At 52.5% G+C, this 25,843-nt stretch overlaps 1 protein-coding gene across 3 annotated transcripts; it reads left to right on the top strand.

Moving 5' to 3' along the window:
* The first annotated feature begins 3 nt into the window (after positions 1-3).
* On the top strand, positions 4-25,749 carry LOC122390179 (DNA-directed RNA polymerase I subunit RPA1-like). Of its 3 annotated transcripts, none has more exons than XM_043382886.1 (16): positions 4-33; positions 1,554-1,754; positions 13,242-13,418; positions 13,678-13,911; positions 14,216-14,396; positions 14,631-14,699; positions 14,882-15,026; positions 16,542-16,841; positions 17,078-17,962; positions 18,199-19,686; positions 19,896-19,974; positions 20,226-21,061; positions 21,241-21,393; positions 21,704-21,814; positions 22,090-22,282; positions 25,346-25,749. In XM_043382886.1, exons 2-16 carry the CDS (start codon positions 1,589-1,591, stop codon positions 25,465-25,467), a joined length of 5,139 nt encoding a protein of 1,712 aa, XP_043238821.1. In that variant the 5' UTR covers positions 4-33; positions 1,554-1,588; the 3' UTR covers positions 25,468-25,749. The 3 variants fall into 3 exon arrangements, with proteins under 3 accessions (XP_043238821.1, XP_043238831.1, XP_043238813.1); XM_043382896.1 differs by having other exon boundaries at positions 5-72; positions 22,173-22,282; XM_043382878.1 differs by having other exon boundaries at positions 5-72.
* Positions 25,750-25,843: the final 94 nt, after the last annotated feature.

Raw genomic sequence — 25,843 nt, 5'->3', positions numbered from 1 at the left:
CTTTTTCGTGTTTTCTCGGATTTTGGGCGTTTGGTGTGTTCTTGGGCTATTTGATGGCAAAGCAACATTAAGGGGAGTATTGTCACGTAGTTTCTGTTGAAAGTTATGCCTAACTAACGATCAATACTCGTCGTAGTCGGAGGCAGAGCTAGTCGGAGTCGACACTCGTCGGACGACGGTGAAAACAGGGCGCCTGGGGCGATTTGATCAAGGTTCGTGAAATTCACACGTGACGTTTAGCATATAGAAGCAGTGTAGGAGGCCCACGGAGGGGGAGAAGTTCCAAATGTCACGTGACTAATATGCCCTCCGGCGCCCTGTTTTCACCGGCGTCCCACTCGTCAGTTCCTTTCTCAGTCTTGAGTCGGAGTTAAAGTCAATTTTTGGGAGCCGTAATAAGTGTACGAGTCAGAGTCGCTGAAAATCCTTTGACTGCTGCTCCGCTTTGCAATCTGGTCGAGATGCAGTGTTCAACTCAGTTGGGGAAACTACGATGCGAAGATAAAAAATTGATTGGTCAATAAATGGACTTTTGATGACCATATATGGGCATAAATGCAACCCCCGCTACTAAGGGTGAAAAACGGTATAACAAGCCGGTACTTGCGGTATTGCGTCCACTTATCAGAGAGAAGGCTTCCATTTTCCATTAGGAATTAGCGTGATTTGATTAAACTGGGTGAATTGACTCAAAAATGGTGATAGGAAAACAGCTTTTCTGCAGGTTCTGGGCGTCACAATCAGCTGGCCATTCAATAAATGGATTGGTGTTTTGAAAGAAAATTGTTAAAAGATTTAATTTAATTACAATAAACAAAGATATTTAATTTTAAAATAACAACTTAACCAAAATTAGAAAAACCATAAACAAATAATAAAAATAATGACATGTTAAGCCACGGTACTGCTTACATTTTTGGCGCTTTCGCGTCTGTTTCAATCCGCCATATTTGCCAATCACTGTTTGACCTTGTGTTGTAACTCTGCGATTTAGAGCCACCAGTTAATTGTGCACCGAGTGAGTGTAGGCCTTGTGTGGTTAAAAAACATTCTTATGCCTTATTTTTTCATTTGAATGCTAGGATGCATTGAAAAGATGAAGTCTTATTTTATGACCATATATGGTCATCGCCCCGCCCACTCCAGCCGTTGATTGGCTAATCCAATTTTTGTTTGGCTTCTCGTAGTTTCCCCAACTGAACTGTCAGATAACAATACCAACCAGAATCCATAACCTGAACATTAATACGAGTGGTAGGTATTGATATTTGGTACCTAATTGGCAGACGTCGCACGAGTGGCATATGCCATGTTATGGATAAAGTCCCTAGAGCCTTTATCTGAACTTTGTATCTTTAATTTGTCATGCATTCACAACATGGAAATGCCTGCCTTTTTCAGAACTTTAGGCTATCTTATTTGCCCTTGGTTGAATTCAGTGAAAAATATGAGTATACCTATGTGGTTGATAACATTTGTGATATCTTCTGGCTTCTTTGTCAAATAGGCTCATAATATTTTCTGAGATAACATTTGGGTTTGGTATGTTCCAGGCCTTGATTGGGGTGACCAGTGACACACAGCAAAGATGGGGACGATAGGCGACCAGCTGCACTTCCTGCCCTCGTCCATTAGTTTCTCTATTTTCTCGGCGGACGAGGTGCGCAAGCTGAGCAAAGTCGAGATCACCTCAACTGTCGGCCTCAATGACCTCTGCCAGCCGCTGCCTGGCGGCCTCTACGACCTGCGGATGGGTGAGTGAGACAGGATGCCTCAGGATTTGGCCATTGATGTGCTTTAACCCTCGCCGGTATTGGTGTCTTGCCAGCCGCTAAGGTGTAATAGGGAGGGGGTCCGTTAGAACCCCCTTGCCGTTCGGCCCCTGATCGGGCTAGAGCTTCCCGGAAAAACAAGTGTTTTACCTGTGAAGGAAGCCGATGGTACGCAAGTTGAAGGTCCTAGGTCATTGGTTGACCTTCCAGGTCAGGTCAATGATCTAAAAGTCAGAAAATCGGGACGGGTTAGACCTTCGTAAAGTGAGGCTGTTAAGGGGTTCTCCGGGTACGCATCACAAATTTCATGTTAGTTATGTTCACAGATGATTTCTTCATGCATTCAGGCCTGGTCTGGTCAGGTCAGGTCAACCAGTAGGTGTGCTGCCGGCTATCCATAGTAGGTGTCAATCACCTCTGACAGCTTCGTGATATGTTACAAAGGCACCAAAACTAATGTCCGTGAAGTTAGCGTCAGCAACAGCAACGCAGTGTGGCCAAATTGGTTTAGCGTTAGGGGGAGGATGTATAAAAAGTCGTATGAGGATGTCACTATTTAAAAAAAAAAAACTCGTCTTCAGTGTCATTTTAGGTGCAGTTTTTACAAGTTATGTGGAAAAACTATACCTGACGTCAAGCTCTGGTGGAAAGTAAAAAAAAAAAAATCAAATATTGTCATCAAAGATGTAAAAAAAAAACATTGCAAGCGCGACAGTACGAGTATGACGGTGCGAATCGTACATTGGAACATTTTTAGTCTTAATTCCTACACTAGGTATGCGTTCACAACAAAAACGCTGTGATGATGTAATTTTAAAATTTCTGAGGATGTCATTATACTTTTCATTGGGGGTGACTTTCCCCGCAACATCACCAATTTGGCCACACTGTAATACAGCGTCGGATTCAGAATCGCCTAAAAAACTCATAGTAGGTCAATTGGGGGACGGGGAGCAAGAATATGACCTTTATTTGGCCCTAGCTCTTACCCCTTACCCCTTAATCGGCCCTTAAAGGACGGGGCGCGTCAAAAGTGCCTCAAGGGTTCGTCTGATCGCCAAAATAAGGGTCGCAATCGATTCCCCGGGTCAATATCTAGCCGCAGCCTCGGGTTCCAGATGTGCGCAACTTACCCCTTACCCCTTAATCGGCCCTTAAAGGACGGGGCGCGTCAAAAGTGCCTCAAGGGTTCGTCTGATCGCCAAAATAAGGGTCGCAATCGATTCCCCGGGTCAATATCTAGCCGCAGCCTCGGGTTCCAGATGTGTGCAACTTACCCCTTACCCCTTAATCGGCCCTTAAAGGAAGGGGCGCGTCAAAAGTGCCTCAAGGGTTCGTCTGATCGCCAAAATAAGGGTCGCAATCGATTTCTCGGGTCAATATCTAGCCGCAGCCTCGGGTTCCAGATGTGTGCAACTTACCCCTTACCCCTTAATCGGCCCTTAAAGGACGGGGCGCGTCAAAAGTGCCTCAAGGGTTCGTCTGATCGCCAAAATAAGGGTCGCAATCGATTCCCCGGGTCAATATCTAGCCGCAGCCTCGGGTTCCAGATGTGTGCAACTTACCCCTTACCCCTTAATCGGCCCTTAAAGGACGGGGCGCGTCAAAAGTGCCTCAAGGGTTCGTCTGATCGCCAAAATAAGGGTCGCAATCGATTCCCCGGGTCAATATCTAGCCGCAGCCTCGGGTTCCAGATGTGTGCAACTTACCCCTTACCCCTTAATCGGCCCTTAAAGGACGGGGCGCGTTAAAAGTGCCTCAAGGGTTCGTCTGATCGCCAAAATAAGGGTCGCAATCGATTCCCCTGGTCAATATCTAGCCGCAGCCTCGGGTTCCAGATGTGTGCAACTTACCCCTTACCCCTTAATCGGCCCTTAAAGGACGGGGCGCGTCAAAAGTGCCTCAAGGGTTCGTCTGATCGCCAAAATAAGGGTCGCAATCGATTCCCCGGGTCAATATCTAGCCGCAGCCTCGGGTTCCAGATGTGTGCAACTTACCCCTTACCCCTTAATCGGCCCTTAAATGACGGGGCGCGTCAAAAGTGCCTCAAGGGTTCGTCTGATCGCCAAAATAAGGGTCGCAATCGATTCCCCGGGTCAATATCTAGCCGCAGCCTCGGGTTCCAGATGTGTGCAACTTACCCCTTACCCCTTAATCGGCCCTTAAAGGAAGGGGCGCGTCAAAAGTGCCTCAAGGGTTCGTCTGATCGCCAAAATAAGGGTCGCAATCGATTTCTCGGGTCAATATCTAGCCGCAGCCTCGGGTTCCAGATGTGTGCAACTTACCCCTTACCCCTTAATCGGCCCTTAAAGGAAGGGGCGCGTCAAAAGTGCCTCAAGGGTTCGTCTGATCGCCAAAATAAGGGTCGCAATCGATTCCCCGGGTCAATATCTAGCCGCAGCCTCGGGTTCCAGATGTGTGCAACTTACCCCTTACCCCTTAATCGGCCCTTAAAGGACGGGGCGCGTCAAAAGTGCCTCAAGGGTTCGTCTGATCGCCAAAATAAGGGTCGCAATCGATTCTCCGGGTCAATATCTAGCCGCAGCCCTGGGTTCCAGATGTGTGCAACTTACCCCTTACCCCTTAATCGGCCCTTAAAGGAAGGGGCGCGTCAAAAGTGCCTCAAGGGTTCGTCTGATCGCCAAAATAAGGGTCGCAATCGATTCCCCGGGTCAATATCTAGCCGCAGCCTCGGGTTCCAGATGTGTGCAACTTACCCCTTACCCCTTAATCGGCCCTTAAAGGACGGGGCGCGTCAAAAGTGCCTCAAGGGTTCGTCTGATCGCCAAAATAAGGGTCGCAATCGATTCCCCGGGTCAATATCTAGCCGCAGCCCTGGGTTCCAGATGTGTGCAACTTACCCCTTACCCCTTAATCGGCCCTTAAAGGACGGGGCGCGTCAAAAGTGCCTCAAGGGTTCGTCTGATCGCCAAAATAAGGGTCGCAATCGATTCCCCGGGTCAATATCTAGCCGCAGCCTCGGGTTCCAGATGTGTGCAACTTACCCCTTACCCCTTAATCGGCCCTTAAAGGACGGGGCGCGTCAAAAGTGCCTCAAGGGTTCGTCTGATCGCCAAAATAAGGGTCGCAATCGATTCCCCGGGTCAATATCTAGCCGCAGCCTCGGGTTCCAGATGTGTGCAACTTACCCCTTACCCCTTAATCGGCCCTTAAAGGACGGGGCGCGTCAAAAGTGCCTCAAGGGTTCGTCTGATCGCCAAAATAAGGGTCGCAATCGATTCCCCAGGTCAATATCTAGCCGCAGCCTCGGGTTCCAGATGTGTGCAATTTACCCCTTACCCCTTAATCGGCCCTTAAAGGACGGGGCGCGTCAAAAGTGCCTCAAGGGTTCGTCTGATCGCCAAAATAAGGGTCGCAATCGATTTCTCGGGTCAATATCTAGCCGCAGCCTCGGGTTCCAGATGTGTGCAACTTACCCCTTACCCCTTAATCGGCCCTTAAAGGAAGGGGCGCGTCAAAAGTGCCTCAAGGGTTCGTCTGATCGCCAAAATAAGGGTCGCAATCGATTCCCCGGGTCAATATCTAGCCGCAGCCTCGGGTTCCAGATGTGTGCAACTTACCCCTTACCCCTTAATCGGCCCTTAAAGGACGGGGCGCGTCAAAAGTGCCTCAAGGGTTCGTCTGATCGCCAAAATAAGGGTCGCAATCGATTCCCCGGGTCAATATCTAGCCGCAGCCCTGGGTTCCAGATGTGTGCAACTTACCCCTTACCCCTTAATCGGCCCTTAAAGGACGGGGCGCGTCAAAAGTGCCTCAAGGGTTCGTCTGATCGCCAAAATAAGGGTCGCAATCGATTCCCCGGGTCAATATCTAGCCGCAGCCTCGGGTTCCAGATGTGTGCAACTTACCCCTTACCCCTTAATCGGCCCTTAAAGGACGGGGCGCGTCAAAAGTGCCTCAAGGGTTCGTCTGATCGCCAAAATAAGGGTCGCAATCGATTCCCCAGGTCAATATCTAGCCGCAGCCTCGGGTTCCAGATGTGTGCAACTTACCCCTTACCCCTTAATCGGCCCTTAAAGGAAGGGGCGCGTCAAAAGTGCCTCAAGGGTTCGTCTGATCGCCAAAATAAGGGTCGCAATCGATTTCTCGGGTCAATATCTAGCCGCAGCTTCGGGTTCCAGATGTGTGCAACTTACCCCTTACCCTTTAATCGGCCCTTAAAGGAAGGGGCGCGTCAAAAGTGCCTCAAGGGTTCGTCTGATCGCCAAAATAAGGGTCGCAATCGATACCCCGGGTCAATATCTAGCCGCAGCCTCGGGTTCCAGATGTGTGCAACTTACCCCTTACCCCTTAATCGGCCCTTAAAGGACGGGGCGCGTCAAAAGTGCCTCAAGGGTTCGTCTGATCGCCAAAATAAGGGTCGCAATCGATTCCCCGGGTCAATATCTAGCCGCAGCCTCGGGTTCCAGATGTGTGCAACTTACCCCTTACCCCTTAATCGGCCCTTAAAGGACGGGGCGCGTCAAAAGTGCCTCAAGGGTTCGTCTGATCGCCAAAATAAGGGTCGCAATCGATTCCCCGGGTCAATATCTAGCCGCAGCCTCGGGTTCCAGATGTGTGCAACTTACCCCTTACCCCTTAATCGGCCCTTAAAGGACGGGGCGCGTCAAAAGTGCCTCAAGGGTTCGTCTGATCGCCAAAATAAGGGTCGCAATCGATTCCCCAGGTCAATATCTAGCCGCAGCCTCGGGTTCCAGATGTGTGCAATTTACCCCTTACCCCTTAATCGGCCCTTAAAGGACGGGGCGCGTCAAAAGTGCCTCAAGGGTTCGTCTTAGGGGGTAAGGGGTAAGTTGCACACATCTGGAACCCGAGGCTGCGGCTAGATATTGACCCGGGGAATCGATTGCGACCCTTATTTTGGCGATCAGACGAACCCTTGAGGCACTTTTGACGCGCCCCTTCCTTTAAGGGCCGATTAAGGGGTAAGGGGTAAGTTGCACACATCTGGAACCCGAGGCTGCGGCTAGATATTGACCCGGGGAATCGATTGCGACCCTTATTTTGGCGATCAGACGAACCCTTGAGGGACTTTTGACGCGCCCCGTCTTTTAAGGGCCGATTTAGGGGTAAGGGGTAAGTTGCACACATCTGGAACCCGAGGCTGCGGCTAGATATTGACCCGGGGAATCGATTGCGACCCTTATTTTGGCGATCAGACGAACCCTTGAGGCACTTTTGACGCGCCCCTTCCTTTAAGGGCCGATTAGGGGGTAAGGGGTAAGTCGCACACATCTGGAACCCGAGGTTGCGGCTAGATATTGACCCGGGGAATCGATTGCGACCCTTATTTTGGCGATCAGACGAACCCTTGAGGCACTTTTGACGCGCCCCGTCCTTTAAGGGCCGATTAGGGGGTAAGGGGTAAGTTGCACACATCTGGAACCCAGGGCTGCGGCTAGATATTGACCCGGGGAATCGATTGCGACCCTTATTTTGGCGATCAGACGAACCCTTGAGGCACTTTTGACGCGCCCCGTCCTTTAAGGGCCGATTAAGGGGTAAGGGGTAAGTTGCACACATCTGGAACCCGAGGCTGCGGCTAGATATTGACCCGGGGAATCGATTGCGACCCTTATTTTGGCGATCAGACGAACCCTTGAGGCACTTTTGACGCGCCCCTTCCTTTAAGGGCCGATTAAGGGGTAAGGGGTAAGTTGCACACATCTGGAACCCGAGGCTGCGGCTAGATATTGACCCGGGGAATCGATTGCGACCCTTATTTTGGCGATCAGACGAACCCTTGAGGCACTTTTGACGCGCCCCGTCCTTTAAGGGCCGATTTAGGGGTAAGGGGTAAGTTGCACACATCTGGAACCCGAGGCTGCGGCTAGATATTGACCCGGGGAATCGATTGCGACCCTTATTTTGGCGATCAGACGAACCCTTGAGGCACTTTTGACGCGCACCGTCCTTTAAGGGCCGATTAGGGGGTAAGGGGTAAGTTGCACACATCTGGAACCCGAGGCTGCGGCTAGATATTGACCCGGGGAATCGATTGCGACCCTTATTTTGGCGATCAGACGAACCCTTGAGGCACTTTTGACGCGCCCCGTCCTTTAAGGGCCGATTAAGGGGTAAGGGGTAAGAGCTAGGGCCAAATAAAGGTCATATTCTTGCTCCCCGTCCCCCAATTGACCTACTATGAGTTTTTTAGGCGATTCTGAGTCCGACGCTGTATTCGTTGCTGTTGCTGACGCTAACTTCACGGACATCCAAAACTACTTCGCAAACGCTAAATTCGAAATCAGCCCCAAAACCTAGCCTGGAAAGTGGAAACATGTCAAACTAGTAAAAGTGAACCAAGGTCATCAAAGGCCAATGACTTTGTCCTGACCTTCACGTGGCCTTGACTCCTACCATAATGCATGGGATCGACATCATTTCACATTATGAACGTTTACAGCTACAAAAAGACTGGAAACGCGTGGATAATGTGAGCCCCGACACACGCCGAATCGTGTTCCGGCCAAATACGGTCTCCAGAAACAGGTCACAGGACAAAGGTCGTTTGGGTCAAGGTCATCAAATTATTAGGGTATTTGTCAAACTTATCGACTCGAGGGTACTGAAAGCTTCGTCGTGATCGGCCGCTTTTTACGTGAGTTTTTCGCGAAAAACTGAGGGGCGGGGTTTGTTCAACCCCATATAACTGGAAGGTTGAATAGGTCACTGGTGTTCTGCGGATTACTGCATAGGCGTAGGAACGTTTTCGAAAGTGGGGGGGGGGGGGGGGGCCAGGGTCCCAGAGGTCCAAAATCTAACCTACCCCCAAAATCCAATTTCTCCTCGGATTTCGGCCACTTTGTTTTCGCAAACATGGTCAGAGGTAAAAAAAAATGAGACAAAAACAAAACCAAAATTGGTTAAAATTTCAGGGAGACTCCCGTCCATAAACTCAAACTGATGGACGCGTTCCCCTGTCCTCCGCAGCCGTTGGCACCCATGCAAATTCCAGAGGCATCCAGCAACTTTTTCATTACGAGCAAGCGTGAAACGTGCAAAGCGAGTCTTTTCAATATAGGTACCTATAAAATCAGCATGGACGGCCCAGCTAGGCTCAGCCAGGCCTATAACGTTTTTAAGAGGTTTTATCTCAGCAACCACTGCAACTGGGCAGATTGACTAAATCAGAGGCCAGTGTGGGACTTTTAGAGGCCGGTCTGGGCCCTCAGAGGCCATTTTAACCCTCGACGGCCCGGACCTATAGGTTTTCTACATACGCGCCGGCAGAGGGGGCGGGGGCGGGTACGACCCCCCCTCGCCGTTTCGCCCCAGGTGGAGCTAGCGCGTCGCGGAAAATAACGAGCGTGTGCGCCGTTACGAGACGCAGAGATCGATACCCGATTTTAAGGTCTTGGGTCAACCGGTGATCTCTGAGGTCAGGTCAAGTGCCTCAAGGCACGGTTCCGTTTTTGGTGAATAGCTTCGCAAAAAACGGCCGCAGAGCCGCGATTTTGCCAGCATCGTGTTCACCTCTCTCAGGCGCGTCGAATGATATACTTTTCGTTTGGGTGAGGTAAGCTTAGGGAGTTGACCTCCCTCAAGTTTACCTCACCGTTAGTCACGGTCAGGTCAGCGCCCCCAGGTCACGAAATTGGTCGAAGGAGGTCATGTTGCATATCATTCGATTCGGCAGGTCTTCCTGAGTCCATTGGTGGCTTTCCCGACTCGCTAGCTCAGTTTGATCGGTAGTTGTTGACGAAAAACTAATATGACCCTTATAACTTCATTAATGACGTCGCGCAAGGTCAACATTGCAAAAGTGACGCATCGAACCTTGCAAGGAGTGCATGAAATCACGCTTCGGTGTGCTTGAGATCGTTGGAGATCGTTCCCGGCGCCAGAAAGTTTTCAGTTTATCCCCATTGACTTATACCTAATGGTGAGGTCACGAAAATGACCTGACCTCATATATCCTTTAGGAAAAATCCGAGATGTACAAGTTGTGAGACTCCTAATGTATACTAGGTCCTCCAAGGTTCATTTCACTGTGAAATCTCCTCTGGCAGTGAGGGCGCTGCGAAGTTGCGAGTTGCGACATCTGAAGACCGTGCAGAGGTTCACTTATGACCTGATGGGTCAGTGACCTGATCTGACCCGAAAATGCGGTTGGTGTCAAAAGATCCGGCTTGATTCAAAGGTCAGGTATGCCAAGCTTCAGCTCTCTATCGCCGGCGTGTTCGGAGCTATCGCGAAAAAAAAACTATGGAGGGGCGGCACCCCCCCCCCCCCTCGGCCGGCGAGGTTTAGGGCCCTCAGAGACCAGTACAGGGCCTGCAAAGGGCAGGATGAGACTTTTAGATGCCGACTTGGGCCATCAGAGGCTAACGTGGGTCCTTACAGGCCAGCATGGGCCCTCAGAGGTCAGTGTGGGACCCTAAAATGCCGGCATAGGCCGGTGTTGGACTCCAGAGGCCATCAGAAGGCCCTCAAAAACCAAGATGGGCCTTAGAGGCCAGCATCGGGTCTTCAGAATCCAGTGCAAGGCCCTCAGAGGCTAATGCGGGTCCTTACAGGCCAGCATGGGCCCTTAGAGGTCAGTGTGGGGCCGTAACAGACCGGCTTGGGCGGGACTTGGAACCTAGAGACCAGCGGAGGGCCCTCATAGGCCAAGGTGGGCCCTCAGAGGCCGATGCGGACCCTTAGAGACCGGCATCGGATCTTCAGAATCCAGTGCGGGGCCCTCAGAGGTCAATGTGGGACCCTAAAATACCGGCATGGGCCGGTGTTTGACCCAGAGACCAGCAGAAGGCCCTCAAAAACCAAGATGGGCCTCAGAGGCCGGCATCAGGTCTTCAGAATCCCGTGCAAGGCCCTATAGGCTAATGTGGGTCCTTACAGGCCAGCATGGGCCCTTAGAGGTCAGTGTGGGGCTCTAAAAGACCGGCATGGGCCGGCGTTGGACCCCTAAGGCCAAGATGGACCCTCAGAGGCCGATGCGGACCCTTAGAGGCCGGCATCGGGTCTTCAGAATTCAGTGCAGGGCCCTCAGAGGCACCTAAAGGTTAGTCTTGGGACCCCAGAGACAGAAATGATGCCACCAGAGGCCGGTGTGAGGCCCTCAGACGCCGGCTGGGCCCTTGAAGCAGGTTTAGGGGCCCTCAAAATGTGGTCAAAGAGGTCAATGTGGGTTATCAGCGGTCAATGTGGGCGCTTGACCGCCACTGAAGGGCCCTCCGAGATCAGTGTAGGACCCTCAAAGACAGGGTTTGGGAATTGGGAGCTGTTAATAGCTAGCGTGGGATTCTTGAGCCTTGTGACAATCGAATAAGGGCCAAAGCCCCATACGCCCATGGGGGCCCATTGGTTTTTTTTTGGGGGGGGGGCAAATGATATGATGGCCCCCTGATTAGCCTTTGGAGGGGGGAAGGACATGGCCCTTATCCCCCTCTGCGACCGCCACTGCACTGAAAGTGGAAGGGGGAGGGGCAGATACAGACATTGCTGGCTCCCAGCCTGTTTGAACCGAGCCGGGGGCACGGTCACCCTGGCCCCCAGCTAGTACGCCTTTGACGAACTATGCCGACCCCAAGCAGATCCGGTCAAGCGTTGGTCGTTTGTATACGCATTCTCCTGCACCGTGCTTGTCTTATACCTTTTCAGTGCTCGCTGTCCCGCGCCTCGTATTCAACAAAATGCTGTCACCAGGACTCACAGTCTTTCTCTGATATGGTTTCCTTCATTGAGTGAGGGAAATTGCGGTCAATAACGCTGTAGAAACACAAGGGAATCTTCAAAGGGCAAGCTGAATAGTTGTCAAGTTACCGGGTGGTAGGTACAGACAGACACTTAACCTTCCAGGCGGTGGGGGGGCATTGTTTTGCCCCCCCCTTTAGTTTTTTCGATATATCTCGAGAACCGCTGCGGCGATCGTCACCAAACTTTCAGTACCCTCCCGGGAGCAGCTAGCGCACATGGTGACCAAAAATTTTTTCCAAAGGCTATGATAGTTTGGCCGCTAATGACGTCAGAGTGACGTCATTTTTGCCATTTTCGACCCAAAAAAAGGTTTCGCGGGAAGAGCTGTCAGGCCTACAGCTTTAGAGATACAGAAAAATGTGTCAGACATAAAAGGTGTGAAATTAAAAGGGCTACAAAACTGCTATTTCGGTTTTTCGAATTTTTTTGGATTTTGACCCCCAAAAATAAAAAAATAGATTTTTTGAATATAATAGCCAACAAATCCAAAAAGTTTTTGAATTTCGAAAAAACCGGAATATATGTGATAGCCCCTACCGCCTTCTATCTACATACCAAATTTGAGATCGATACCTCTTTTTTTGGCCAAGTTATAGCGAAAAAACTGTTCAAAATTGATGACGTCAAATTTTCAAACTCAATTTTTTGCAATTCTAGACCTCGTAGCGCAAAACAAAGACCACCATTAGACTCCCCGTGACGAACTGCATCGAATCGATACCCATTTTATGCAAAAATATCAACTTTGAAATTTGACCTTTTTTGACCTGACCTTGACCTGACCTCCACCAGAAAGTGACCTAAACCGTACCTGATGGTCTTATAACCAACACCATTGAGTTGGAAATGAAAAACTGGCCATAAAACATGCATCGCATAACCTTAGTAAAGTTGGGCTCATGTGGTGACCCTTGTTGACCTTTGGTGACCTGACCTGTGACCTGACCTGGTATGACCAGTGACCTCTAATAGCAACATATGTACTAGACAACTGACGCCTTATCGCTGATTTTCGACAAAATGCATTTTACTCGGTGTAATAGCGCTTTCCCTAGAAGCCCCGTGAACGGTGAAACATTTTATCTTTGACCTGACCTGTGACGTCATCGGTGACCCCCAGGTCAATGAAATTTGGTTTCCCTCGACAAATTTGACAGGGCTATCGAACGCCGTTTGAATTTTCCGGATCCGTCCAGTAGTTTCGGAGATACGGGGGGGGGGGCAAAAAAGTGCCCCCCCCCCCACCGCGCGGAAGGTGGCTGATAGGCCCACCGCCTGCCGGGTTAAGTCAGCAAAAAGTGGGGGGGGGGCAGTTAACATTGCTGGCCCCGACCACCTCCGAAAGTGGGGGGGGGGGGCCATGGCCCCCCCGGCCCCCCCCTGTTCCTACGCCTATGGATTACTGTGATGTAAAGTTTGAGAATTTGTGTACGATGACGCTTGCTTACATCAAATCAGGAAGTTTTGCGCTAAATATGAAGCCGTTGACGGCAATCGTAGCGATGACACTCGGAAAATATCAAGAACTTACGCAACATAGTCTTTTGATGCCACTATGTTTCTTGATTACAGCTGGCTGATGTCATGGCGTTGTGGGAATCGACGCCGCAGGACCATGTCGTGCATATGCGACTAATAAATGTGTGTGTCTGTTTATGTGGTTTCGTTTGTATGATGTGCAATTCCATAAATCTCTTCATGGACATGTGTGCTGTCATTGAGGTTATTCTCCCCGGTGCGTTCCAGGTCCGTACATGCGGGACTACGGCGTGTGCGCCACGTGCCACCTGAACTACCTGCACTGCCCGGGCCACCTGGGCCACATCGAGCTGACGTTCCCCGTCATCAACCCCATGTTCCGCTCGGTGGCCATCAGCCTGCTCTCCAGAACGTGCCTCAACTGCTCGGCGCTCCTCGTTCCAGGTCAGAGGCGCTCACAGTGTGCTCCCGGGCCGGTAGCGTTTGGTTGTGGTTTGTCTTTACTTCTCGCAATGTTCAATTGTAAAAAAGATGACTATGTATTTTGTATTGAAATGGTTATTTCTACCTTTTCGTAATTGTGTAGACGGTCTGTTTTAATTGTTACATTTTTCATCTAAAGAAGGTAGCTGATTTTCAATGCCTGTGCTAACGTGAGACCCTGACTGCTGGAGCTGGAGCTAACTCGCCTGTTCGATTCCAGCTCCGCTGCTGACGCTGGTGCGGACCCAGCTGGAGCTGCTGGAGCTGGGGCTGGCCGCCGAGGCGCTGGCCGCCGCCGACCTGATCCCCGCCTCGTCGGCGTCGGCAGGCGGGCCGAAACGGCGCCGCGCCGACAAAGACGTGGAGCTGGACGCCGACATGGTGGATGCGGACGCCGTCATCTCCGACAAACAGCTCAGCGACAAGCTGGCCGGCTACCTGGCCGACCTCAAAGGTGCGCGCAGATGGGAGGTGATCGCAGGGTCTGCGATGGAAACGACTCGTTTGGTTCAGGTATATTTTTTCCGGTGTAATACAGAATACCAATTGATGTTCCGGACGCTGGATATTTCCTTACGACATTGTGATTCGGCAGCGCCAGCGATGTTCATTGTATCATGGTTTAGTCATAGGACGCTATTTTGATGCTTCCGTCTTTGCCGTGACGCCCCACCCGGCCCTAAAGTTGACCCCCTCCGGGCTCCCGCCCGATCCCCGTTCTCCGGCTGCGTATGTGACCGTGCGGCCGCGGTCCACAGAGCGGCACCGCAGCGGTGAGCTGGCGGGCCAGGTGCGTAACGTGGTGCTCGAGCGGCGCACAGTGATCCGCCGCTTCCTGGGCCAGCGGCCGCTCAAACAGTGCACCCAGTGCAGCCGCCGACAGCCCTCGCTCAACGACTTCATGGGACAAATCGTCAGAATCGAGAAAAAGGACCCCGGGTGAGAAATGTGGGAGTTTCTCAGATAAGCAGTTGATCCTAGTTAGAGTACAAGAGGTTTTTGAGAGGACGGAGGAACGGACGATGAGTGTCTAGAGTGATTTAAATATGTAAACAGATTCGACAATGGTTTATGGGTTTGACTTTCGAATAATGATTATTTTCGCTTTACGTTCACTCTGCGCTGATGTTCTCACCTCTCCCTGACAGACATTATTTAACTTTTCTTTCACAGGAAGAACAGCATCGACAGACCGACGGACGCCAACGACCTGCGCGGCTACCTGACTACTGTGGAGGCGCGGTCAGTTGATATTGGTCTGCTTCTACGCCAAACTTTGATTTTATTATGTCGGTCCTCATGGTCTTGGACGCGTCGGCCGAAGTGTCACGTCTTTTGTCGATATCATGTCGCCACATCTGTGTGCTGTGACGTGCCACTTTTCAGACAGCGTCCATGACCTGACGTCTGTGACTGGTCCCCAGTGACGTGCTGCGGAAGCTCTGGTCCCGCGAGAAGGGGCTCCTGTGTGCCGTGTTCGGTGTGCTCAACTCGCTCAAACACTGCGAGTTCCCCACCGACTGCTTTTTCCTGGAGGTGCTGCCGGTGACGTCGCCACGACTCCGACCGGTGAGGCGGATAGATTACGGTACAGGCTGACGCCCGTATTATTTTACTTTATCTTTGTTATTCGTGCTCATTTTTCGATCATTTTACTAGGTTGCTGATACGCAATAAACATTCTGGAATGGAATGAAATGGAATGGAAATGGCGCCGCGACTCAGACCGGTGAGGCGGGGGTGGGGGGTGGCGGGGTCACGGCACAGGCAGCGGTGTGCTGCACTGCGTCAGCTCGGTAGAGAGCCGGACCTCTGTTGCGTGGTGTCTTCACTATTTTCTTCTCGATGATTGCTTCACTGACTCGATTGTCGAAATCTTAACACGCGCACCGACGGGGGGGGGGGGGCGGATATCCGCCCCCCCCCCCCCCCCCTGAGGTTTTTCGCGGATAGCGGGATACGCGGAAATTTGGAACGACTATTCTCTCATCAATTTTACACATGGTGTGCAAGTTTGAACCTCCTAACTTTTAAGGTCAGGTCACCAGGTCACTTTGAATGACCCAACCTCAAGTCACTTTTTTGCAACTTTGTCACCGTGCCAGAGCTACAGTAGATGTCGGAGGCCTTTGAAAGTCGCAGGATGTTATTAGGTCATTAGTAGCTACAATTTGTATATCTCGGAATATTGATGTCGGTGACCTAAGGTCAGGTCAATTTCGCGACCTCCCCATTATAAGTCAATGGGGGAAAAATAAACTCCCTGTTTTTACCACTAAAACGGGTCGGAATGGCCCCATATACCATACATGACTTCATATACGATCAACCTTCACTACCTTGAGGTCTGTTTTGCTGTTGGGCAGCTGTAAGGTCATGTGACGTCATCAAAGGTCACCAAAGGTTTTTTGCCAATAACTCCGTACAGGAACAAGATACAGCCGCGCGGATGGTCTCATTGTGTTCAGCTCGTCAAGACGCATCGAATGATATACATGATGACCTCGAGGTCACGTGACCTGAGGTCAACCTCTGACCTTGACCTTTCGAGGTCAACATATATATCATTCGATGCGGATTGACGAGAGGATCACGATGATGCCCTTAGTTTGTTCCTATCTTGACTAATTCGAAAGTTATTCGAGAAAAACTCTCTCCATATCTAGCGCCGCCATTTTGACTTTTTCGACCCCTGTGACGTCATCTTTGACCTGACCTGAAAATGACCTTGGTAAAAATTGTAGACCTTGTCCGTGCGTATCCGATGCCGTTTACCGCTTGTCGCTATCTTGCTTCGTTCTCGAGATCTCAGGGGGGGGGGGGCGGTCATCCGCCCCCCCCCCCCGTCGGTGCGAAGTTGGCGCAGACCCCCGTCGGTGCGCGGGTTAATTGCTGGCTATTTACGATACCTATAACTGCATGTTATGTGATATATAAGAGTTGATGCGTCTTCATTCATCACCATCTCTATAGAATGATACGGTCTACTATGACTATTTTTATCCAAAAGCTGTTTTAGGTGACCTCAGGTAATGCTGCCCACGTTCTGACCCCCACATCTGTTTGTGTTTGCTCTCCCGGCAGACGGACTCTGTGCACGGCCGGCCGGTGGAGCACACCCAGTCGCACGTGTACGCCTGCGTGCTGGAGTGCAGCCTGCTGCTGCGCCAGCTGGTCCAGCTGCGACAGCAGGGCGCCGACCTCTCCAAACTCGGTGACGACCAGAAGCGGCTGCTCGACTCGGTGCGCGGCCAGACCATCGACGACAAGATCGTCCGCTGCTGGGGCACGCTGCAGGGCCTGGTCGACTGCGTGTGCGACTCGGAGATGAACAAAGTGGCCGCCAAACGGCTCAACGCCAAAAATCTGAAGGGAGTGAAACAGGTGAGGGTGGCGGCGGCGCGGGATGGTTGGAGAGGATAAACCTTTTGATATGTGTATCAAGACCGAGTTGTCAGTTTCAATATTATGAATGATACGTGGAAATATAAACGAGTTGAAGTACTATCTACTTTCCATGTTGAGTTTGAGCGAGTTGTATTATGCCTTCCCGAGCCCTTGTGACATTACGGCTGCCATTGACATCATATTGACGCAGACACCTTATGTTCTGCCTACAGCTACTGGAGAAAAAGGAGGGCATCTTCCGTATGAACATGATGGGTAAGCGCGTGGACTTTGCGGGCCGTACGGTGATCACGCCGGACCCGTACCTGAGCGTGCAGGAGATCGGCGTGCCCGAGGTGATGGCCAAGAAGCTGACGTACCCGGAGCCGGTAACGCCGCAGAACCTGGCGCTGCTGCAGCGCGCCGTGCTCAACGGGCCCAACCGGCACCCGGGCGCCAACGCCATCTGGAACAGCAACGGCTTCAAGGTGATGCTCAAGGACGACCCGAAGCAGCTGGCCTCGATGGCGGCCAGCCTGATGACGCCCTCCGAGGAGCTGTCCAAGAAGCAGCTGGGCCCCAAGGTGGTGCTGCGCCACCTGGTCACCGGCGACGTGGTGCTGGTGAACCGGCAGCCCACCCTGCACCGGCCCTCCATCATGGCGCAGCGCGTGCGCGTCCTGCCCGGCGAGAAAACCTTCCGGCTGCACTACTCCAACTGCAAGAGCTACAACGCCGACTTTGACGGCGACGAGATGAACGTGCACCTGCCGCAGGGCGAGGAGGCGCGCAGCGAGGCCTACCACCTGGCGCTGGCGCCCAACCACTTCCTGGTGCCCAAGGACGGCACGCCGCTGGGCGGCCTCATCCAGGACCACGTGGTGGCCGGCGTGCGGCTGACGATGCGCTCCACGCTGTTGGACCGCGCCCAGTACCAGCAGCTGGTGGCCAGCGGCCTGGGCGACCACCGCAGCCGCGTGCGCCTCCTGCCGCCGGCCGTCATCAAACCGCGCCAGATGTGGACCGGCAAACAGGTCATATCGACACTGATCATCAACCTGACACCGCCCGGCCGGCCGGCCATCAACCTGAGATCCAAGGCCAAACTCAACCCCAAGGTATGTGTGACACTCCTGGCGCTGCTGATTGTTCAGGGAGCGGAGGGGCGGAAACGGGGCGGAGCTTTCAGCATTGCATCGTCTACTTTATTATCAGCGAGTAATCCATGATAGTTTTATCAACGTTGACGGCGCGCTGTCGCTCCCAGTCCGGCGGGCAGTTTGTTACCTACCTAACGTTCTGTATCACACAGGTGTTCCCCGCTGTGACCTCTCTCCCCGTCTCTTCCCGTCAGGTGTGGGAGCGCCAGGCGCCGCGTGTGGCCCGCGCCGGCGGCACCCCGCTGGAGGGCGCCGACATGTCCGAGGGCGAGGTCATCATCCGCGGCGGCCACCTGTTGTGCGGCGTGCTGGACAAGCAGCAGTTCGGCGCCGTGCCCTTCTCATTGGTGCACGGCTTCTACGAGCTGTACGGCAGCGACGCCAGCAGCCGGCTGCTCTCGGCCTTCTCGCGCCTCTTCACCTGCTGTCTGCACGTGATGGGCTTCACGCTGGGCGTGCAGGACATCCTGGTGACGAGTGAGGCGGACCGGCAGCGGCGCCGCGTGGTGCGCCGCTCGGACCGGGTCGGCGCAGAGGCCACCGCCGACGCGCTCGGCATCGTGTCGGCCGCCGAGCGCTCGGACGTGACGCTGGTCAAACGCCGGCTAGAGGAGGCCCACCTGGCGTCGGCGGCGCGCACCCAGCGCGACCTGGACCGCGCCTACAAACAGCGACTGGACAGCGTCAACAACGACATCAACAAGGCGTGCCTGCCGCGCGGCCTGATCCAGCCGTTCCCCGAGAACAACCTGCAGCTGATGGTCGAGGCCGGCGCCAAGGGCTCCAAGGTGAACACCATGCAGATCAGCTGCCTGCTCGGACAGATCGAGCTCGAGGGAAAGCGGCCGCCGCGCATGGTGTCCGGCAAGACGCTGCCGAGTTTCGCACCGTACGACCTGAGCCCGCGCGCCGGCGGCTTCATCTCCGGTCGGTTCATGACGGGCATCCGGCCGCAGGAGTACTTCTTCCACTGTATGGCCGGACGAGAAGGTCTGATCGATACGGCCGTCAAGACCAGCCGCTCCGGATACCTGCAGAGGTGTCTGATCAAACACCTGGAGGGCCTGGTGGTGAACTACGACTCGACTGTGCGCGACAGCGACGGCAGCGTGATCCAGTTCCGCTACGGCGAGGACGGCTGTGAGACACAGAAGGTGCCCTACCTGACCAAGCAGCAGCTGCCCTTCCTCGACGACAACCACCGGGGCATGTTCGACTCGGACCTGGTCGACATGTTCAAGAGCCGCTCCAAGGAGAAGGAGGTGCGGAAGCTGAAGCGGAAGGTGAACAAGTGGAAGAGTCAGTTCGGCGACCCGTGTCAGCACCGGCGCACCAGTCCGTTCCTGGAGTTCAGCCGCGGCGCGCCGCTGCAGAACCAGCACAAGTGCCACCCGAAGACGCGGCGGCCGCTCAGCTACCACCAGTGCGTGACGCTCTGGGAGGAGCTCGAGTCGCGCCGGCCGTACCGACACGCGGCACAGCGCTGTCCCGACCCCGTGGACGCCGCCTACCCGCCCGACTCGCACTTCTCGTCCGTCTGCGAGAAAATGGACGCCATGCTGTGCGACTACCTGGAGTCGCGGCCCGGCGGGGCCACCGACCAGCTCAGGGACATGCTGTACTTCAAGGCGGCGCGCGCCGTGGTGCACCCCGGGGAGGCGGTCGGCCTCATCGCCGGACAGGTGTGTGAAGGAGGGGGTGGGGGTTGAGTGGAGATAAGGTGTGGTACTGGGCTGGGAACCTGGTCACAGCCTGGCCAGGGTATGGTGATGGTGATCGTCAGTCTTTGTCCCCTTGTTTGCCTACAGTAATAATTGTGATCTGTTTCGTTTTGTGTCTTTTGTCCCTGTGTTTATCCTTGGTTTTAACGTTTGCATGCCTCTGATTTCAGTCGGTCGGCGAGCCGTCCACTCAGATGACACTGAACACCTTCCATTTCGCCGGACTGGGAGACATGAACGTCACACTGGGTAGGTGATAGAGTCCTTTTTCTTTGTAGGTATAGGCGCCTAAAGATAATCCAGCTTGCATGAGGCTGCGAACTCGTTTTCGTTTAAAATGTTTCAAATCCATTGTACGTCTGTTTAGCAGTTCGTTTTTTCACAAGGGTACTTACTACTTACTTTTATCAATCAGTTATGTGTGCTTTGCAACAATATTGAATGCCTCCAGTTTCTGAAGTTGAACTGCGCTGTTTAACCGTTCTCGCCCCGGCCGCCAGGTATCCCCCGACTGCGCGAGATCCTGTCCGCCTCCAAGAGCCAGAAGACGCCCAGCATGGAGATTCCGTTCCGGAGCGGCGTGTCGAACGTGGCCGAGCGGGCGCGCCGGCTGCGGCTGAAGCTGACGCGCGTCACCCTGGCGCAGGTGCTGCGGCAGATCACAGTCACCGAGTCGTGTCAGTCGGGGAAGACGCGCTCGTACCGGCTGCAGCTGGACTTTTTACCGCGCTCCGCCTACCGGGACGAGTTCGCCGTCACGCCGGCCGGCGTGCTGCAGTACGTCGAGGACGTCTGGGTGCGGCGCTTCCTCAAGAAGCTGGCGCAGACGTTCAAGCTGAAGGACGTCAGCGGCGTGCTGCAGAGGGAGGGCGCGGCGCCGGCCAGCCAGGACGCGGAGCCGGAGGACGCCGACCAGCCGAGTGGGGAGGCCGCCGACGAGCCGTCTGCCCAGGAGGCGGCGGATGAACCGGCCGGCGGCGGCGGCGGCGGCGCGCCGGACCGACACGCCGACGAGGAGGACTCGGAGGGCGAGGCCGAGGCGGACGACGACGCCACAGCGGCGCGCTCCAAGGCGCGGCGCAACGACGAGGCCGACTACGAGTCGGAGGAGGAGGAGCAGGAGGGGGAGGGGGCCGACGCCGACGAGTCGCGGCCCGTCAGCCCGGAGGTGGAGGAGGAGGAGGAGGACGCGGAGGAGCTGGCGGCCAGCCCCGCACGCACCAAGGACGCCCAGCTGCGCCGCGCCGCCGTGTGCGCGCTCAGTCTGGAGAGCTGTCGCGTCACACAGTACGACTTCGACCAGAAACACGAGCGCTGGTGTCGCTTCACTGTCATGGTGAGTGAGGCACTTTTGCTTAATTTGTCGAACATCTGAACGACTGTGGCTTTTACAAGCTAGGAAATCAAGGATGTTATTTAGCTAACGCACTAAAAACTGCAGTGAGCCTCTATTCACGCCTGCTAGGTCTCTACGCTGTGGTGTCTGACCACCTCCCGTTCTCTGTTCGTGCCCAGGTGACCACCAGCAAACAGTGCGACATCCAGACTCTGGTGACGGACGCTGCCACGGCCGGCGTCATCAGAGAGGTTCCGCGCATCTCCCGGGTGTTCGTGATGGATGACGAGCGGAAGGGCCTGCGACTCTGCACCGAGGGCATCAACATGACGGTCAGTAAGACGACGAGAGGCAGTGAGAGCGCTGTCCATGGTGAAACATGCACAAACACCCTAATGAAATGGTATAGCTTAAGGTTAATTTTACATTTTCCTTCATGTTAAACAGATGCCGACGTTTGCTCTCTTCGCTGCTTACCTTTTCGAGGTTTTGAGCACTTATTAAAAGTCAATAAGATTGTTCCACGGCACATTTTATGCATCTAATCCAGTGTTTTTTTGATCGTGCCCGGTGCCCCAGTTTTCCACGTCTGTCAGCCTATGTAGTGCGCGATGACCGACCCATCACCGTGCTTTGTTTCAGTACATGGCGCGATTCTCCGAGCTGCTGGATCTGAACCGGATGTACTGTAACGACCTGCACAGCATGGCCGATACGTACGGCATCGAGGCCGCATCCAGGGCCATCGTCAAGGTTAGTCGGCCAGGGGGTCGAAAGGGGTGGGGAAACGGGGGAGCCGGAAGAGGACGGCTCAAACGTGATGGGGAAAGAGTTGGAGCGAGATAGGCTGATATTCACTTTTACATATGCCGTGCTGGATGCTGGAATGGCATGAAAGGTAATACGACATTCATGATGCGAGTGTTTTGGTATCGCCACTTCCATTCTGACCTGTCTCGGGTATGCGATTTAACCCACTGCTCCACTGTCCCAGGTCCTCACGCCGGCTGTGCTCCGTCCGCCCGCAGGAGATATCGTCCGTGTTCGAGGTGTACGGCATCCAGGTGAGCCCGCGCCACCTCAGTCTGATCGCCGACTACATGACGTTCAGCGGCCAGGTGCGCGGCTACAACCGATCCGCCATGGACTCGGTGGTCTCACCGCTGCAGCAGATGAGCTTCGAGACCACCGTCGGCTTCCTGCGCACCGCCGTCCTAGCAGGTACGATCTGCCGAGAGGAGAAGGAATTCAACGGAGGGATGGTAGGGGCACATCAACCAATGGCGCAATGAAGCCGATCGGAGGGTGCGGTATTTTTAGGTCTGGGGGCATTCCACGATAGATCGACCAAAACCGTACACCCTCATATTTTATTTTTTGCTTAAACTTGGTCTAATGGGTTGTGATGGGCGGGGAAGCCAGCTGTGCCAAGGATTTTTTTTCTTCGAACAACGGTTTCCGAGATATAGCCTCAGGCAATTCCTGGAGGTCACGCTGCAACCCTATGTTTGGCGGCTTATAACTCAGAAACTATTGGTTTTCTATGGTAAAACCTTTATATGGTTCAACTCGCAATCAACCAACAAACGTTTTGGCTATCTCGGATTTTCGATTTTTGAAAATTTTGATCACGTGACATCTTGACCTTTTTTTCGAAGAGTGACCTTGATATTTTCCCAACTGAAAGTCGCAATTATGTCTGATGACGATTAAAGCCTTATCAATTGTCATTCATATGCGACAATAAAAAGTGGCTTTCGGTCTGCATTGACCTGAGATCAGGTCATTTTTGTGACCTGTCCTTTATAAGTCAATGGCAGAAATATCGGCTACCACCGAAACGCATCTGACCGGTTCAGTTACTTTTGAATCATGTTGAGTTAGGCTATTATTGATGGCACGGGTGCAGCTTTGTATCAGTGACCCGCTGAAAGGTCATCCGAGGTCACGCGTTGAACACACAATAATTTTCCGTTTTTGGCTGTACCTTTTGATCTAATAAAGAAAGAGACGTAGAATACGCACCAATGCGTTTGCTTTCGCCTAGCGCCAGTTCGTTTTGAATTTCAATACCGAAGACCTAAGGCCAGGTCAATTTCTTGACCACCCCATTATAAGTCAATTGGGGAAAAATCAGCTCCCTTATTTTTACACTAAAACGCGTCGGAATTGCCTAATATACCATGAGTGACTTCCACTGAACTCTATAATGGTGACTTCATATACGACTAACTTTGACTACCTTGAGACCTTTTTTGCTCTTGGTCAACTGTGACGTTGCTCTTGGGTCATGTGACGTCATTAAAGGTCACCAAATGTTTTTGCTAATAACTCCTTACAGGTTTGAGATACAGCCGCGCGGATAGGCTCATTGTGTTCAGCTCGTCAAGGCCCATCGAATGATATATATGATGACCTTAAGGTCACGTGACCTAAGGTCAACTTTTGACCTTGACCTTTCGATGTCAACATACACATGTTTCGATGCGGATCGACGAGAGGATCACGATGGTGCTATTAGTTTGTTCCTAGCTGGGATACTTTGAAAGTTATTCGAGAAAAACTTCATATATATGTATAGGAGAGTGGGGCAAAGCGGCCACCCTAACACTTCTCACGATGCCAACGCTTGATTTTTAAACTTGGAAAGATTCTTTCTATACCAATGTGATCCCTATTAAGTTGCCTTTAATTTCAACTGCGTTTTATTTCCAAAGGCGTTCACATATGAAAGATATTGACAAAACTTTAAACCTATGCATATTGGCCACTTTGCCCCATACCCTGGGGCAAAGCGGCCACCGGCGTCTTCTCAAGTCCCGATATGAGAAACAAAATAGTTGCCTCGTGTACGACTAGGGTATTTGATGGTGACAAGGTTAAGCGAGGATGGATGTTTACTTTATCATCTTCCACCTGTAGGTAAACAAAGAAAGGATTTTCATGAAAATAAACATTTAATTGCATTATTTGGTAACTCATGCAACTGAAAAGTGGCAAAGATGAATGCATGACGACACATTTGAATATAAATAATGTTTTTTATCCAGATGGAAGCAACTTATGCCCAATTGGGGGGTGGCCACTTTGCCCCGGCCACTTTGCCCCGCGCATACCGTCCGAGACAAAAATATTCCAGCTTAGCTATTAGTGGGGTAAAAAACATTAAAATTGGTAGAATACATGTACAATACCCATGCAATGCATGGACAAGAACGCTTATAAAAATTCCAAACGGTTATGGAATAACATAACATTTAAAAATTGTAAACATAGTTGGTAACCTGGCAAGAAATGCTTTTCCGTGTTTCACAGAACAATGGTGATGGGCCTGAAACCCCGGTCTGGCTCATTCGAACGACCGTGCAGAGAAGTATAATTGGAAACCATGAATTGGAACTGACGCCAGCTATGAAGGGCTAAAACGATGGGTGGCCGCTTTGCCCCGGGTGGCCGCTTTGCCCCACTCTCCCCTAGTGCCGCCATTTAGACTTTCTTTTTACCCCTGTGACGTCATCTTTGACCTGACCTGAAAATGACCTGAGCAAAAATTGTAGACCTTATCCATGTGTACCCTGTGCCGTTTACCGCTTGTCGCTATCTTGCTTTGTTCTCGAGATCTCGCTGTCGCTCCCGCTCGTAATAATGGGAAGGTCATAAAAATGACCTGACCTGAGGTCAACGCAGGCCGAAAGCCACTTTTTTTTGTTATCGCATATGAATGACAATTGATAAGGCTTTAATCGTCATCAGACAAAATTGCGACTTTCAGTTGGGAAAATATCAAGGTCACTCTTCGAAAAAAGGTCAAGATGTCACGTGATCAAAATTTTTCAAAAATCGAAAATCCGAGATAGCCAAAAAGTTTGTTGGTTGATTGCGAGTTGAACCATATAAAGTTTTTACCATAGAAAACCCATAGTTTCTGAGTTATAAGCCGCCAAACATAGGGTTGCAGCGTGACCTCCAGGAACTGCCCGAGGCTATATCTCGGAAACCGTTGTTCGAAGAAAAAAATACTTGCCACAGCAGGGTTCCCCGCCCATCACAACCCATTAGACCAATTTTAAGCAAAAAAAAAATAAAATATGAGGGTGTAAATTTTATTTTATTTTGGTCGATCTATCGTGGAATGCCCCTCTGGCATTGCAGAGCATTTTAGGTGTTGATGTGTTGATGTGCGCTATAAATTGGATGTGTACGCGATGAAGTATCTGACATGATCCGTGTGTGACATGGCTCTCATGTGACCTGACGCCCTGCGCCTGGCCCGTGTGCCCGCAGGTCAGGTGGACGAACTCAAGTCTCCCTCGGCGCGGCTGGTGATGGGACAGCCGTTCGCCGGCGGCACCGGCATGTTCAGCCTCGTCAACAAGATGATGGCCTCGCTGGAGCAGCTGTGGTAGTGCTGTCGGCGCGGTGAACGGTCGGCCGGCCGTCTGCGGCGGGTGGCCGGGGGTCAGAGATCGGATGGTGTTAATGCTGGCTGAACGGACGGGTGGGAGGCTGCCACGAGGCTGCGGGGGGAGGTACGGGACCCGGAATGTGCCTCAATGGGTGAATATGTCGTCTGTTGATCAGGTCAAATGGATTACCGGAGCCGGGCTATACCGGCTGGCGGCTAAGATTGTTACGCTTTGATACAGTGTGCCCTGGATACAGGAGAAATATAGTTTTTGGTTGCCTTATTGAAGTGTGTATGGATAGAGTTCAGAGAAAGCTCTTTTGACGAAGCAATATTCATCTGAACAGGGGGCTTAGGGTAAGATACAGCTGAATGTT

Source organism: Amphibalanus amphitrite, unplaced genomic scaffold (genome assembly GCF_019059575.1).
Source record: "Amphibalanus amphitrite isolate SeventyFive unplaced genomic scaffold, NRLGWU_Aamphi_draft 000020F_arrow, whole genome shotgun sequence".
Taxonomy (NCBI): Eukaryota; Metazoa; Arthropoda; class Thecostraca; order Balanomorpha; family Balanidae; genus Amphibalanus; species Amphibalanus amphitrite.
This window is presented reverse-complemented; position numbering and strand designations above follow the sequence as displayed.

What these genes read in the sequence shown, in the direction of transcription:
- LOC122390179 (XM_043382886.1), top strand. Translation starts at nt 1,589, where the DNA reads ATGGGGACGATAGGCGACCAGCTGCACTTCCTGCCCTCGTCCATTAGT. An exon ending in CTGACTACTGTGGAGGCGCG is followed by an intron (nt 14,700 to 14,881) that starts GTCAGTTGATAT and finishes ACTGGTCCCCAG; the next exon opens with TGACGTGCTGCGGAAGCTCT. An exon ending in GGTGTCGCTTCACTGTCATG is followed by an intron (nt 21,062 to 21,240) that starts GTGAGTGAGGCA and finishes GTTCGTGCCCAG; the next exon opens with GTGACCACCAGCAAACAGTG.